Consider the following 15,245-nt stretch of genomic DNA (forward strand, 5'->3'; position numbering starts at 1 on the left):
GACTACTGTTGAATTAGTTGTTCAGGACCAAACTTGCATGATACTTGGGCCTTTATGTGCTGTTTCAGATATCACCCCGTTTCCTGTAACTAGGTTTTGGGCCATGTTCTCTGCAGTTTACCAAGCGACCCTGAGCCTTTTAGCGTGCATATCCACTTTAACCTCATTCATTCCTGATTTCATTCTGACCTCCTGAGTAATTCACATGGCTCTTTAGAAATCTCCAGCTGCCGCTTCTTCTGCAGAGTGATGACAGGTCCTTCTTCCTTCCTAACTGCATATCATCCCTGGGTCTTCTCATGTTCCATAGCACCTTTGCATACAGTCTCTACTAAAGTGTGGAACATTGTGCATTATGATTCACTACCTGATAAATGGAGCTCTTGAGGGATAGAATGTGTCTTTTTATTTCCGCACATGGTGGAGATCTTGTAAATGTTGATGAATACATGAGTGGATGGATAGACAGACAATGAGTGTGTATCCAAAGACCTACTGCTGTTATTTGTTTTCCTGAATCAGTGACAGAGTTAAGTCCTTTATTCATTCACGTGCACTGAAAGCTCACCAGCCCAAGGCCTTGGAGATAAGACTAACTTCATAGAGTTTATATTTGACTCAACTTTATCCTCACACAATAAGAGGGAGGTACTGGACATAGTCCCATTATACAAAGAAGTGAGGCTTAAAGCTATTAAGTAACTTGTCCAAGGCCACAGAGCTTGCGGCTTGAAAGTTAGACTCTACTCTCTGCTCTGTGAGATTCAAAAGCCATTGTTTCAGATGCAGCATCAGCAAACAAAAGCCCATGAGTTGAATCTTTCCCTCCGTTCTTTCCCTTTGAAATATAATTCACTCTTCTACAGCACATGATTTAGTATGTTTACAGTAAGTATATTTACATGACTGTGCAATTAGTATCCAATTCTAGATCATTGTCATGACTCTAGAAGGAAGCTCCATGACCATTAGGCATTCACTTCCCCTTCCTGCAGCTCCTGGCAACCATGAATCTGCTTTTTGTTTCTATGGATAAGCAGATTCTGAACAATTCATATAAATAAATGCCTTTTGTGTACCTTTGGTGTACATTTTAAGGTTTACCTGTATTGTATCACTACTTTATTATGTTTATGACTGTTTATGCTCACAAGCGCCCAAAGAGAAATAGTCTAAATGACAGATAAAATCTATAACACACACACACACACACACGCGCACACACACACACACGCCTCTTAATGTCCTCCAGATCCATCCATCCATCCATCCATCCATCCATCCATCCATCCATCCATCCGTTTTACACCTGCAGTTTCAACAAAATGGATTACAAATATTCAGAAAAAACAAATCTGTAGTGAACATATATAGCCTTTTGGTACTGTTGTCTATAAAACACTGTATGACAACTATTTGCACAGTGCTTACACTTTGTTAGCTTTGGTAAAATAAATACTATTTAAAGTATACAGGAGGATGTACAAAAGGCTATATCTAAATATTAAACCATTTTATATAGGTGACTTGAACATCCTTAGATTTTGGTATCTTGAGGGTCTTGGAACCAATCCACTGAGGACACCAAGGGATGTACCTGTATGTGTGCATGCATGTTTAGATATATGTTTTGTTTATCCACATACCAGTTGATAGACATTTTGTATTATTTTTGCTTTAAGCTGTTATGAATAATGTTGCTATGAAAATCTGTGCATAGTTTTCATGGGAACATTTTGGTTAGATAGCTTAGAGAAGAATTCCTAGGTTATTTGATAAGTTTAACATTTAAGAAGTTGCCAGACAAATTTCTAAAGTAGCAATATTTTAGGCTCCCATTAGGAATCCACGCTGATTTCATTTTTTTTCTACAGGCTTAGGGCCAACAGTTGCTATATGTGTGTGTGTGTTCTTGTGTATATACGGGTGTTCCTCCAGAGCACTGAGATTACAACTGTGTGCTACCACAGCCAGCTATGAGTTTTTCTTTCTCATGTTTTGAGGTATTAGGGATTAAATGCAGGGGTGTTAAGCAGATGTTCTAAAACGAAGCTACATCCACTGTGTGTTTTTCCGTTATTGTTGCTGTTGTTTATAGCTGGGTTTGGTATCATAGTAATACTTGACTCCGAATGAGTTGGACAGTTGTATTTGTGAGAGTTCCACAGAGAAATGAAAAAAAATGCATGCATATCTAGTCTGAGGGCAGAAGACTAATGTAGCTGAGTAGTCAGAATAGGAAGGGAGAGGCCAAGGTGTGGAGGCAAGAGAATTCTTCCTTTGAATTTTTCTATTATTCAGGTCCTCAATGGACTGGATGGTGTTCACTTACTCTGCTCAAGGATATCTCCTTTACTCAGCCTACTGACCCAAAAGCTAATCTCTTGTAGAGAAAGCTTTCAGATACAACCAGAAATGTTTAACCAAATTCCTGGGCATTTCTGTGGCCTAGTCACATAATCTGAGTCACGTTTTCTGCTTTCCTTTGTGAGTTTACTTAAACTTCAATCAATTTTGATAAAAATGTCAAAGAAAATTTTGGTTTTATTAATTTAAATTTTTTTCTGGAGCTGTGCATGGTGGCACACACTTTTAATCCCAGCAGTCGGGAGGAAGAGGCAGACAGATCTCTTGTAGTTTGAGGCCAGCCTGGTCTACAGTGAGTTCTCAGACAGGCAGAGCTACATAGGGAGACCCTGACTTACACTGCCGCCATACCTTTTGTATTTATTCACTTTTATGTATGTGTGTTTTGCCCATATATATGTCTGTCTACCATGTATGTGCCCCATGTCCTTGTAAGACAAACATGCAAGCAAATGAAAGAAAAGTTTCATATTCACTGGAACTAGCATTATATACAGGTGGTTGTAAGCTGCCGTGTGGGTGCTAGCAATTGAACCTGGTCCTCTAGAAAGCAGTCTGTAGTCTTAACCACTGAGCCTTCTTAACTCATTTTATTTATTTTTGATCAAATTTTTATTATTTCTTTTGCATTTTTTGATGCACACCAGCACTTTATTTTCTTAAGATGAAAGGTTAGGTTTCAAATTGTGATACATCTGTTTTGTTGTTGTTGTTAAATAGGCATTTGCACCTATAAATTCCCCTCAAATTATTGCCTTCACTGTGTTCATAAATTCTTTATGCATTATGTGTTGTATTATATAAGCTTTGACATATTATCTTCAATCCCAAATTATTTTACACCTTTTATGAGATTTTTTTCTCTAACTATACCTGCCTGTTCCTCTATAGCCTGACTGCTGAACTGTGAAATTAGTCGTCCTCTGTCCTCAGACTGGAATATATACATCTCCATACCATACACACATACGCATACAAAGGTCTCCTCTTTCTGGAGGACCCTAACAAGTACAACGTCCTCATTCAGTCTATGTATTACTCAGAAGCATGGTGTTTAATTTTTTTAAACATATTTGTGTGGAGGTCAGAGGACTTTTGGGAGTTGGTTCTCTTTTGCTATCATGTGGGTCCTGGGGGTTTGAACTGAGGTCAAGAAGTTTGGCTGCAAGTGTCTACCTGATGAGCCATCTCACAGGCCTCCTCATTGGTTTTGACAAATGTTAAAGCAAATCTTGTTCATACTCCGTGTGCTTTTGAGTTAGGTTAATAAAGAAATTCTTGTAATTGAGGCCTTTGAAGTAATTCTTTGAAAGTGGCGCTGTAAGGGTCCTGATGCTGGTTTTTTCCTTTCTAGTTTATAAAGCTATTGGTTTTCACCATGGTTGTAGGCTTTTTGTTTTTAAGGCTACAACTTCAATTTTGTTTCTTTAGATAGTGTTTCTCTATGTTCTTCATGCTAGTCTAGAATTCCTAGATCTAAGATATTCCCTGCTTCAGTCTCCTAATTGCTGGTACTATAGAATTTGCAAACACACCTAGCCTCTACCTGTTCTTATAATTAAAGTTTTATTGGAACACAGCCATAATTCATATACATACCTTCTACAGCTGCTTTTGTGCTATAACATTGGAAATGAGTAGTTGGTACAGAGACCATATGATTTGAAAATGCTAATTTTTGTGATATGTTCCTTTATTGAAAGTGTTCGCTGAGTCCTACTCTAAGTCAGTGCTGTTTAGTATAATTTGTTTTTTGAGACAAGGTCTCATATAACCCAGGCTGGTCTGTATCTTGATATGTAGCTGAGGATGGCCTCGAACTTGTGATCCTCCTGCCTCTACTTTCTGAGTGCTAAGATTATAGGCATGTGCCACGATGCCTTATTTATGTGGTGTGAATCAATCCTAGGACCTCATGCATGTCAGACAAGTGTTCTACCAAACCAAGGCACACCACCAACTCTTCCACAGGATTAGAATGTGAACTACATATGTAATCAAAGTGCATTGGGTAACCACATTAAAAAACAAAAATAAGCAAATGCAATTAATTTTAAGATTACATTTTTGGGGGTAGGAGAAAAAGGTCTTACACCATGTAGGTAGCTAGCCTGGAACTTGCTATCTAGATCAGATTGGCCTTGAACTCAGGTATTTTCCTGCCTTTGCCGCCCACATGCTAGGATTAAAGACATGTGCTACCACTCCTGACCAGGAATATATCTTATTTAGTATAGTAGAAGTATTATCAATTTAACGTATACTGTGAGAAATGACAAATAGAGTATTTGATACTTTTACTAAGGCTTTGGAATCTGAAACGCATTAGGCATATATCAAATGCTTAATATGTGTAGTGCCTAGTAGTGAGAATATTGGATAGCATATCTCTAGATTGCCATTCAGAATGTGGTCTCTAGACCAGTGACATTAAATCAGTGGGCTACCATCTACCAAACTGGGCACACCATCTCAGGTTCCAGCCTAAATTTAATGAATCATAATTTGCATTAAACAAGTCAATGGGGTGTATATTAAAATCACAGATATATTAAGACATATAGTTCTGTCTGTTTTGCAGATAAAGGCCAAGGACACCTAAGGTACTATTTGAATATAAAATGTAACTCTCTGGTTAATTTGTCATTCTTTTCATAGATCATAGCTAAATTGTAAGAACATGAATTAAAGTGACAGATGCTGAGCTAGACATTGGGATCTGCTAAGCTGAAGAGCTACAAGGTCCCTGCTTTCAGGGAACTTCCATTCATTCAAGGATGCCTAGAGAACACTACTCTGTGTAAGAAATCTAGTCTCCTTCCCCACTAAAGTTCTTTACATAGTGGTCCATCTCAGATGTAAATGTGGCAGCCAGGCACTAGACTGATCAAGCAGCTTTCAACTCAAGAGGTTCATGGGCCAGAAACAAAATAGTTGCACTCCATTTGAAACTGGCTCATGGCAACGGTCTGAGGCAAACACTCAAGCTTTTAGGACATGAACTCAATGGCTGTTCTAAAAGGGTACTGAGCCTGTGTTTGTATAACAGGAAAGTTATAACATTCATCATGCTCAGATTCAGGAACTGTGCACTCAAGTTAAGGGAAACCTGACAGTCTGATTTCCAGGTTCCAATGACTTAGAATAGGAATTCCTATTTAAAGCAAAGAAAATAAGAAATGAGGAAGTGCCAGTCCTTGTTTCTCTGTGTAGGTGTTGACAAGCTATTAAATCATTAGGCTGCCCCTTGCCAGAAGCAGCAGAATAAATCTTGGAAGTTGACAAATGGTCAGCAGCTCTGTGTGTGCCTGCAACACTCAGAGGCACACACAAAGGGCACACTGTTTCCCTTGGTTTATCTCCTGGCTGTGTAAATATTTCATCTGACATTTGGATTGGATTCTTAGCAAGGTTCCCACCAAGCTGATGGTTTTTTAATCTGCTTTCACCAGCCTACAATAAACTGTCTAACCTGTCTGCACAGTGTGGTGTGCTCTGCCCACTGGCAAACAGAACAAATGGAACCAGGAGATCCCCGACATACTTTTCTCAGACGTCTGAAGATGAGGAATTGCACCCAAGCTCTGCCTCAGCCAGAGATACAAGCTACAAGGCACTTGCCTCCCCCAGTTATGCCAGCACCCACAAGCTCTTCTTGATGAGCCTAGTGCCAGCAGAAGGTCACACAACACAACCCGGGCTTGCATCCTATTAAGACAGTTCTTTGGCTCTGGGTAATTATGTGAGTGCCAAAGATGAGGATGGCTACAATCTCATTCATTCTGGCTTGTATTCATGTTGGCTTCTCCTCAACTTCAGATGAATTCCTTCAGTTGTCCAAAATACACAAAACAATGTGGTAACCTAAACCACAAACTACTGGTTCAAAAAGCTCCTATACAATAATAGAAAGGATGAAGATGGATATCACACACACACACACACACACACACACACACACACACACACACACACACACACACACAGAGAGAGAAAAAGTGACCAGCAATAAAAGACCATCATGAAGCTCCAGTTATAGCAAATGTCCAGAATAGACAAGTTTAGAGAAGCAGCATACAGATTAGTTGAATGAGAGGAGCTTAGCTGCTAGAGTGGTTGTGATTTCTTTTAGGGCGCAATGGACTGGAATTAGGTAATGGCAATAGTTGCAAAACTTTTGTGTAGAAAATTCTGTTTCTCTCTCCTCTCAACCCCAATGTTACGTAGCCTAGGCTGGCCTCGAACTGGCTATGTAACCCAAGCTAGCTTCATGAGTCTCTTACCTCATCCTCCTGGATGCTGGAACTAGAGGTGCGCACCACTATGCCTTGTGAGTTCACATTTTCAATGATTTGCTTGTATGGAACAAGAATTGTATTTTAATAATACTGTTTTAAAAAAGACAACGAAAGGAGGGGGTGTAGGTCAGCGACAGAGTGCTTGCTTCTCCAGCAAGCACACGCCCTGCACTCCTTTCCAATAGAGCCAAACAAAGGGCCATTAAATGATTTTTTTGAAAAAAGAACTTTTTCCCTTAAAACATTCCTATGGAACAATCTCCTCAGCTTTGCTATTCTGTTATAGGAGAAGCAAGGGAAAGACATGCATGCAAACTGGTACCAGGAATGTCCCCGGACCAGAAGAGTCTAGCTGGAATACTACAATAGTCTTTTGCACCCTATCTGTTCATCCATTTGTGGGGAGCTACTGGCGAACAGCGTGAGTAAACTATGCTCTTTCTACCAGAAGCGTGTGAATGTAATGCTCTTAACACTGACTCTGATACATTCTTGACACATGAATTGCCTGCTGGATCCTCCCGGGTTGAAAGGTAGGAATTATAATGTTTGTCTTGCTTATAGTCTAAGTCTTTTTTTCAAAACTGGGAATTCATAGATCATATAGTTTTCTAAATGTTTGAATATTTAAAGTAAAATGACTACTGGGTAATTTATGTTGCCAATAAATATTTAAAGAGCAAGGAAAGATGCAAATCTCTTTCTTAGCCAAGGTGTTGGAAGCAAGAATTCTTGGCAAAAATAACCACGGCAGAAAGGTAAGAGCCTGTACTTTGGGGCTTCTTCCTTAAAACGGCATCACGTCTGTGAATCCACAGGCTCAGGAGGTGGCATTCCGTCTCAGTAAAGATGAAGGTACGTATCTGCTGGTAATACTTCTAGTATTGCTGTGGGGAGCACTGTACACAGATTCATTGTTATTTCTTCAGACAGTGTGTTGGACAGAGAAATAACATTTGATCTTTGCAGCTAGGCAGGCCTGACCTCCAATCCCAGCTCACAGTTTTGATTGAGGCCATCATGTACTAACAGTGTTAGGGGGACTCTTCCTAGCTTCAGTCCCCACCCCCAATTCACCCTATGCTGCAGCCGAGGAAACATTCAAAAATACAAATAAGAGCTTGCCATGCTCCTGCAGTAAACCTCTTAGTGATAGCACATCTTTGACAGCAGGGTCTAAGCTCCTTAGCATGACTCATCCTAGGCTGGCTTCCCAGCCGGCTTCCACACACACTCTAGCCGTACCTCCTCACCCTCCACTACCTGCCTTCAGATGCTCCATTGTTTTCAGTTGCACAGAAGGACACCCGCATGTACTTCCCCAGTTGGGTTATTCTACTCTCCTAGAATCACTTTCCACCCTTCTGGGTCTGGTCCATGTGAGTCATTCCTGCACTGGGACTGGGGTCAGCAGAACTAAGACAAGCACAGGCTCAAGGGCCAGATGCCAGGGAGAAGTCAGGGCCCCAAGTTAGCCTGCCTCCTCTGGCTTCAGAAGCCAGATTAATTACTGTTGAGCTATTGACAGTCATTATAAAAAGGCCATTAATTTTTAGCATAAGATTCTTTAAAATTACTTCATTTAAAATAGTCATGTAAGTAAAAAATTCCATAGACGAAATGATATTTAGGAAGGGAATCTGAGTCTGCTGTGTCCTACATACCCAATTCTTTTTAGCAGCTCTCTCCCTACCCTGTTTGGAGAAATAGCCTGTATATGTAAGCAGAAAGATAACATTTTAACACAATATTGTAACATGCTCTCTACAGCAGCCTGTATTTGCTATTTTCATTTCACCACATTATCTTGGAGATCCTTTCACACTGTATTTGATTTAATCAATCCTGTCCTACGGAACAAGCATGTATGCTGTTTTTAAACTCCTATAATGCTGCTGTAATAACCTCTTACTATTCTTGCCATGTCCCTGATCACCAGAAGGAAAATTCATTATTTTTTGCTTTAAAAAAATCTGTTTATTTTCTTTTTATTAAAATTATACTTATTACTCTTGTTTTCTAATTAGAAAAGCAATACATTCCATTCGTAGAGAACTGGGAAAATATTTTAAAAGCACAAAGGAAAAATGATCATTCACATTTCAAACGGTGGTTAGCAGTGTGGTGGCCTTGCTCATGGTATTTTTCCTATCTATATATCTATATTTTACATATGGCCTATTTTCACATTTCTGGGAGAACCGTGCCATAAAATATAAAATAATAGGCTCTGCATGGTAGTACACATCTTTAATCTACATACTTGGGAGGCAGAGGCAGGTGGATTGCTGTAAGTTTGAGACCTGCCTGGTCTACAGAGTGAGTTGTGAGTTCTGTGTTAGCCAAGGCAACACAGTGAGACATTATCTTAACAAACAGACAGACAGACAAACAAACAAACAAACAAATAAAGCAAGCTTAACACATTCAGGATACTAATCCATGTGAACTATTTAACCCCATTTAATTCACAAATTGACCTTATTAGGCATTTCTTTCTCCTCTCATTTTACAGATGGGGAAAACAAGGCAAAACAAAATTTCAGAGTCCTAACACTCTAGGGATTTGAATTGGATCTGTCAAATCCTGCTCTTATGCACTGTACTCCCTTGGTCCTGCCAGTGTTTTGGTTCTAGCAAAAAAAAGGAAAGACACAGATCCTCTGCAATTCATTAGCAAACCTGTGCTCTTCAGGGAAACACAAAGATGAATTCTCACTGTGATGGAATGTGGTATCGAAAATCAGGACCAGTCCAAAGATCCACAGAGATAAGGAGAGAAAAATAAGACACAGTATAGGCTTATAATGAGGGATAACCAAGCAATTGAACAAATGGAAGTAGATTGATATGGATGGATTTCAAAAACAACACCAGACCCAGGAGAGGTGGCCCAGCAGTTAAGAACACTGGCTGCTCTTCCAGTCTGAATCCTCCTTTGCCACTTACTCATTCTGTCAACTCGGGCAAGGCATCTGTGAAACGGGGACAATAACAGTTGTTATAAGGATCCAGATGAGTAAATTTATTTAAAATGTACTGAAGAATGACAGGCATGTAGCAATCCCTCTATGACGCTTGTGAGGCACCATGCTTCTGGAGAACGTCCTTGTTCTCAGAGACTGCTGTATGAATGAATGGGCCGGGACTGGGGGTGGAGGGAAGTATCAGACAGTTTTTGTCTTTCTAGCTATGACTGTGGAGACATGTAAGTATGTGGATTCCATGGCTGTAACTGTAAGAGCTCTGAGAAAGGAATGATCAACTACCGACTTGCTGGGTGTCCAGGAAGGATATTACAGAGGACATGGCAGTTGGAGCCTAAAGGGAAGGAAGAGTAGAATTTCACCGAATGACCAAGTACAAGGAAGGTTGTTTCCAGAGGGAATTGTCTTGGTTAAAGGCATGTCTGGAACTATACAGTTCAGGGCAGACTATAGGTTACTATAACAGGAAAAACAGATAGTGTATATAGAGGGTGTGTTTGGTTTTTGTTTGTTTGTTTGTTTTGGAAATACTTTTGAACCTATGGGCTTTGGGAATGTGTGTATGTGTACATGTGTAAACCCTGGTATTTGTATCCTCATGTACCTGACTGCTGAGCTGACATGTTGAGGCCTAATTCCTGTTTGTCTATATTTAAAGCAAGGAAGTAAGGAGGGCTAATGAGGTTAATAAGGAGTGTGTGATCTGGGAATGCCACACACCTTTAATCCCAGCATTCAAGAGGCAAAGGCAGATGAATTTGTGAGTTCAGTGCCAGCATGGTCTATATAGTAAGACCCTTTCTTCAAAAACAAATGAGTGTCCCTATAGAAGAGAGACCAGAGAGGACTCTTTTTTTTTTCTTTTTTAAAAAAGAGATTTTTTTTTTTGGCTTAAAATATTTCACTCTAAATGTCAATGGAAGAATGTCATTAATACACCGTGGACACCTTTGTAATGTAAACCCCCCCCCCTTTAAACATGGTGAACCTCAACCTAGCAATTATTACAACAAATGTTATAGTCTAAAGCTCAAACACATTTTAGCAATTTTAAAACTGAATTGAGTACAATCCAAATAAAATTTACAATGTAACAAACATGTCTGCTTAGGACTGGGAACACTTGAGCCTACCAAATGGATCACAGGGCCTTCTCCTGCAGGTGCCTCAGAGAGGACTCTTACACTTTGTCACATAGCACTGAGGAAAGGCCATGGGAACACACACTGCTAGGCAGCTGTCTGTGAGCTATCAAACAACCTGACTATGCGAGCATCTTGATCTTGGACTCCCAGCTCCCAGAACTGGGAGAAAACGAATTTCTGTTGTTTATGGCATTGCATCTTACGGGATTTAGTTTTGGCAGCCGGAGATAATACACGTAGTTTTAGGTCCATTATGGATAGTTGTTTATGCGCCATGTTGTGCCATTTTCCCTAATTGGTTGTCCGGTGCAGCTTCTGCTTTTCTACTAGGCCATAAGCTCCTCGAGTCATGGATCATGGCTTTTAACTAACAAGAAGCACCGATGTCCAAGTTGAGGCCACAATGGTGGCCAGCAAATGGTTCCAGAAAAACTAGATGTAACCTCACAGGGAATATGCTGAGTGTTCATAGTGAGGAAAGGGTACTGGGCCTGGAGTTGGGGCGTAGCTGTCACAGATGTCCTACGTGTGTCTAAACAAATGAGCATATTTTTCCTTTCTATCCATTTGTTTCTGTGTTCTTTCTTCATCCCTTAGAGAGTTTTAGGTAAGATAAAATGGAATCTGGGACTTTCAAAGCCTTTGTAAGGAAGCAGAGAACCTATCTAGACTGTTTTGATTCAGAAGAACCTGGGCTCAAACTCTATATTTCTTACTTTCTAACCCTGTTGCCATCACTGACTTGGTATGAGGTGCATTCTACCTCCTGTTCACTCTGATCATAACCACCCTGCCAAGTGGCTCTGAAGAGATTGATTTTAAAATGAAGACAGTGAGCTTCTGGGAGTCTGGAGAAATGACCCAAGGTCAGATTGCTAGTTAAAGAACCCCAGATGACTCAGCTTTACAAAACCCTATGTTCTTTGTGCCATGCCATAGGCCCCCAAAGAGTATAAAACTTAGCATCTAGAACAGTGGTTCTCAACTTGGAGGTTGTGACCCATCTCCAAAAGTATTTATATTACAATTCCTAACAGTAGCAAAATTACAGTTATGAAGTACGAATGAAAATATTTTTTTTGGTTGGGGGTTCACTACAACATAAGAAACTATCAAAGAATTGCAGCATTTGGGAGGTTGAGAATCACTGATCTAGAAAGATTAACTTCCTATATGAAATTTCAAAAAAAAGATTTGTTTATTTGTATATATGAGTACACTGTAGCTGTCTTCAGACACACCAGAAGAGGGCATCAGACCTCATTACAGATGGTTGTGAGCCACCATGTGGTTGCTGGGAATTGAACTCAGGACCTCTGGAAGAGCAGTCAGTGCTCTTAACCACTAAGCCATCTCTCCAGCCCCTTATATGAAACTTAAAAGGAGGACTCACTCCATGCACCAGGGACAAAAGTTCTTGTCTTTCTTTGGGAAAACAGGAAGCTAATGCCTTAATGCTTAAGTAATGCAAGGCTGGTTGGAACCAGGTTTTTAGAGGAGACCTTGACCCAAGAGACAACACACTATTTCACTGGGCTAAGGGTGCAATAGAGGGAAGGATATATATCACAATTTATTGCTACATTCTTAGCAACCTGTACCATGGCCAGCTCCAGAAGGCACTCAATGACTTTGTGGGATGAACTTCCTCAGGGTAGCTCCAGGGCTGAAAAAACTTATATTCTATGGCTTGGTATTGTGACCACTAGAAAGGTGCAGCTATAGAGATCAGGCCTGAAAGTGCCAGTTACATAGCTGCTAACGTCTGAAAGCGAAGAAGTACATTTTTGATGCATTTCTGAGTCTGCAATGTTAAGATTCTCTGATAGGAATTTTCCCAAAGAGTCAATTCAGACACCCAATAAAAGGGTTACAAGTGGACCTGGATATAATTTGCAAATGGTTTATGTTAAACTACATTCTCTGTCATCTATTCCTTGGTGATTTTCAAGGCAAAAAATTTATTGCTTCTCTAAAGGTTATTGCATAATTTATAAAAATAATAAAAATTTATCTTCTTCTTCTTAAAAAGAGGCTAAGCATTACTGCACTTCACTGTCAAGGCTGTACAGTGCAGACAACTCATATCTTTATTATTGCCATATAAAATGTTTGATCAATCATATTTAGGTTCTACTATAAAATGTAAAATGTGAGCTCTCCTTATCCATATTAGCTTAAGTGACTGACATTCTTAGGACACCAAGCTTTATGTCACCCACACTAGGACTGGCCCATTCGAATGGCATTTTGTTTTTGGAATTCAATCATCTCCAGGCCCTTCAAATAGAAAGTGTCAGTGAGGACTGAGAGCAAAGGCAGCTTTCCCTGCTTCTCACCAGCACAGCTAGGCTCCAGTGGCAGCCACTCTTCTTGAGAGCAGGGAAGGCAGGGGTGACAGAGAGCAGAACTGTGAACACCCGCTCCTAACTCCCAGGCGGAAGTTTGGCTTTGTAAGCTGATCCTTGACAGAGCAGTAATTTATAAATGGAAAGAGATATGCACCTCATCATTCAGCAAGCATTTATTGAGGGCCCTGCTATGTGCAAGACACTAGATAAGCATCACAGCTTAATAAGGAGAACTTTTAAATCCACCAGGCCTTTTCTTGTCGTTGCCTTAAAATATCATGTCGTGTATTTTAAAATGACAATGTAATCATGACAAGCAAATCCAGATTTGACACTAGTGCGACTTATATTTGCCTTCTCCCAGTGATGATAAAAAGAACTGCTTACTTTACTAATCATTTGCCCACACAGTTCCACTGGTTTGGAATTCCTTTCCCTCTCTCCTGTCTGCCTCTTGAATCCTACCTACCCCTTTCAGAGAGAGTTCAAATAACATCTCCTTTGTCAATCCTTCTGACACCCCTCTAAGAAAATTAATCACTCTCTTCTAAACACAGAGCTCTTTGCATGGATTCTCTACTTATATACTGCCTGCAATTTCTTACCCTTTACTCTGAGCTAGAGTCTATAGGTAAGGGCAAACCTCTGACTTACCTTGGGATCCCCAACACAGTTTCTGTGAGTGGCAGTAGTCTGTAAATGATTGGTGAAACTGTCTGGTCAACATGAAAAAGACATCTATTAATATGTTACAGAGCATGCCAGAGTAACCTAAGCAGGCCTTGCACATAGCAAATGCTCAGTAAAGGCTGCTGGCTTTGAATGTAGTAAATATGCCATTTCTCTTAGGTCAAGGCTGCACATAGGACTTCTGGCTGGTCCTTCTATATGGTACCACAGCAATAGGCACCAGCCTTACTTGAATGTCTTTGCAGTGTTCCAGGCACAGATCTTTACATGTGCCTGAAAGTATCATCCCTTCTGGCCTACCAGAAGGCATAAAATGGCCCACTGACAGTCATTATTTTGGGGAAGAAATTTGCTTCGGACGTGCCTTGTCTATTACTTTTAGATGGAAACACACACACACACACACACACATGTTTATATGTTTGTATGTTATATATATATATATATGTATACACACACACACACACACACACACACACAGCAGAAGCCATTGATAACTTTCAGAGGACCTGGTGATCACTCTTACACTCCCTCTTCAACTGCAATCTGTATTCTAGCAAGACTCAGAACATGGCAAAAGGCCTTAAGAAGAACCTAAATGGAATACAATGTAAATTGTGCCTGCTCCTCAGAGTGGATAGTTCCTAACAGCTCAGGGTTATGAATTTGCCGCTCATGAAGGTGCTATGTGGTAAAAATTTAAATAAGGCAAAATTTATAAATATTAGTTAATATCATAGGACTACATAACTTTAGAATCACAGCCTTTCATCATAGCCATTTGTAAAAGTTTACTATTTCCAAATGTGGGGAAGTAAACCCCCTTTTCTAGTGGTTTGAATACAATATAAATGGATGGCTACTGGAACTCATTTTATAGCTTGAAAGTTCTGCTTTTATAAGAAATATGCCCATCTTGTCGCTCCCTTGGTATACAGTCGCCAAAGATCCTTTTCCTCCAACATAGTCACGACAATGCTTAATCAATCCTGTATTTGCAGAAACCCACTGGATGGGTGTCAGACTTTCCAAAGGATTCTAGTTGGGAGTGACAGATGAGGGGCTGGGGACACAGTTCAGTGGTGGTGTGCTTGCTCAGCAAGTACAAAGCCCCAGGTTCGATCCCTGACACCACAAAAAAATTTAGGGTGATCTTTGCCTTTCTGATAAAAAACCAGGAAGTTTCACAATTCACAAACAACTGAGGGAGTTCTTATTTAGTATTGGTGGCTTAAGGAATTAGGTAGAAGGACACATCTAAATTCTGTTGAGTTTAGCTGAAACAAAGACTAGGCCTTGCTTCCAAAACAACATGCTATTTGAACAGTAAAACCCTCCAGAGTCCAGAGATAAGCACAGTTTCTGAGCATAATCCACCCCCCGCCATACCCCCCACCCCTGCCTGCC

General features: G+C 40.2%; 1 protein-coding gene across 4 annotated transcripts in view; it reads right to left on the reverse strand.

Annotated features, from left to right (window-relative positions):
• Positions 1-15,245, reverse strand: part of Hdac8 (histone deacetylase 8) — a 207,626-nt gene that overhangs the window by 38,865 nt on the left and 153,516 nt on the right. The window contains exon 10 of one of the 4 annotated variants that reach the window (XM_017602109.3): positions 13,803-13,864. The exons of the other annotated variants lie outside the window; for them this stretch is intronic. Coding sequence (XP_017457598.1) covers positions 13,803-13,864 — 62 coding nt within the window. The remainder of the gene's footprint in view (positions 1-13,802; positions 13,865-15,245) is intronic. 4 annotated transcript variants of the gene reach the window in all.

Source organism: Rattus norvegicus, chromosome X (genome assembly GCF_036323735.1).
Source record: "Rattus norvegicus strain BN/NHsdMcwi chromosome X, GRCr8, whole genome shotgun sequence".
NCBI lineage: Eukaryota > Metazoa > Chordata > Mammalia > Rodentia > Muridae > Rattus > Rattus norvegicus.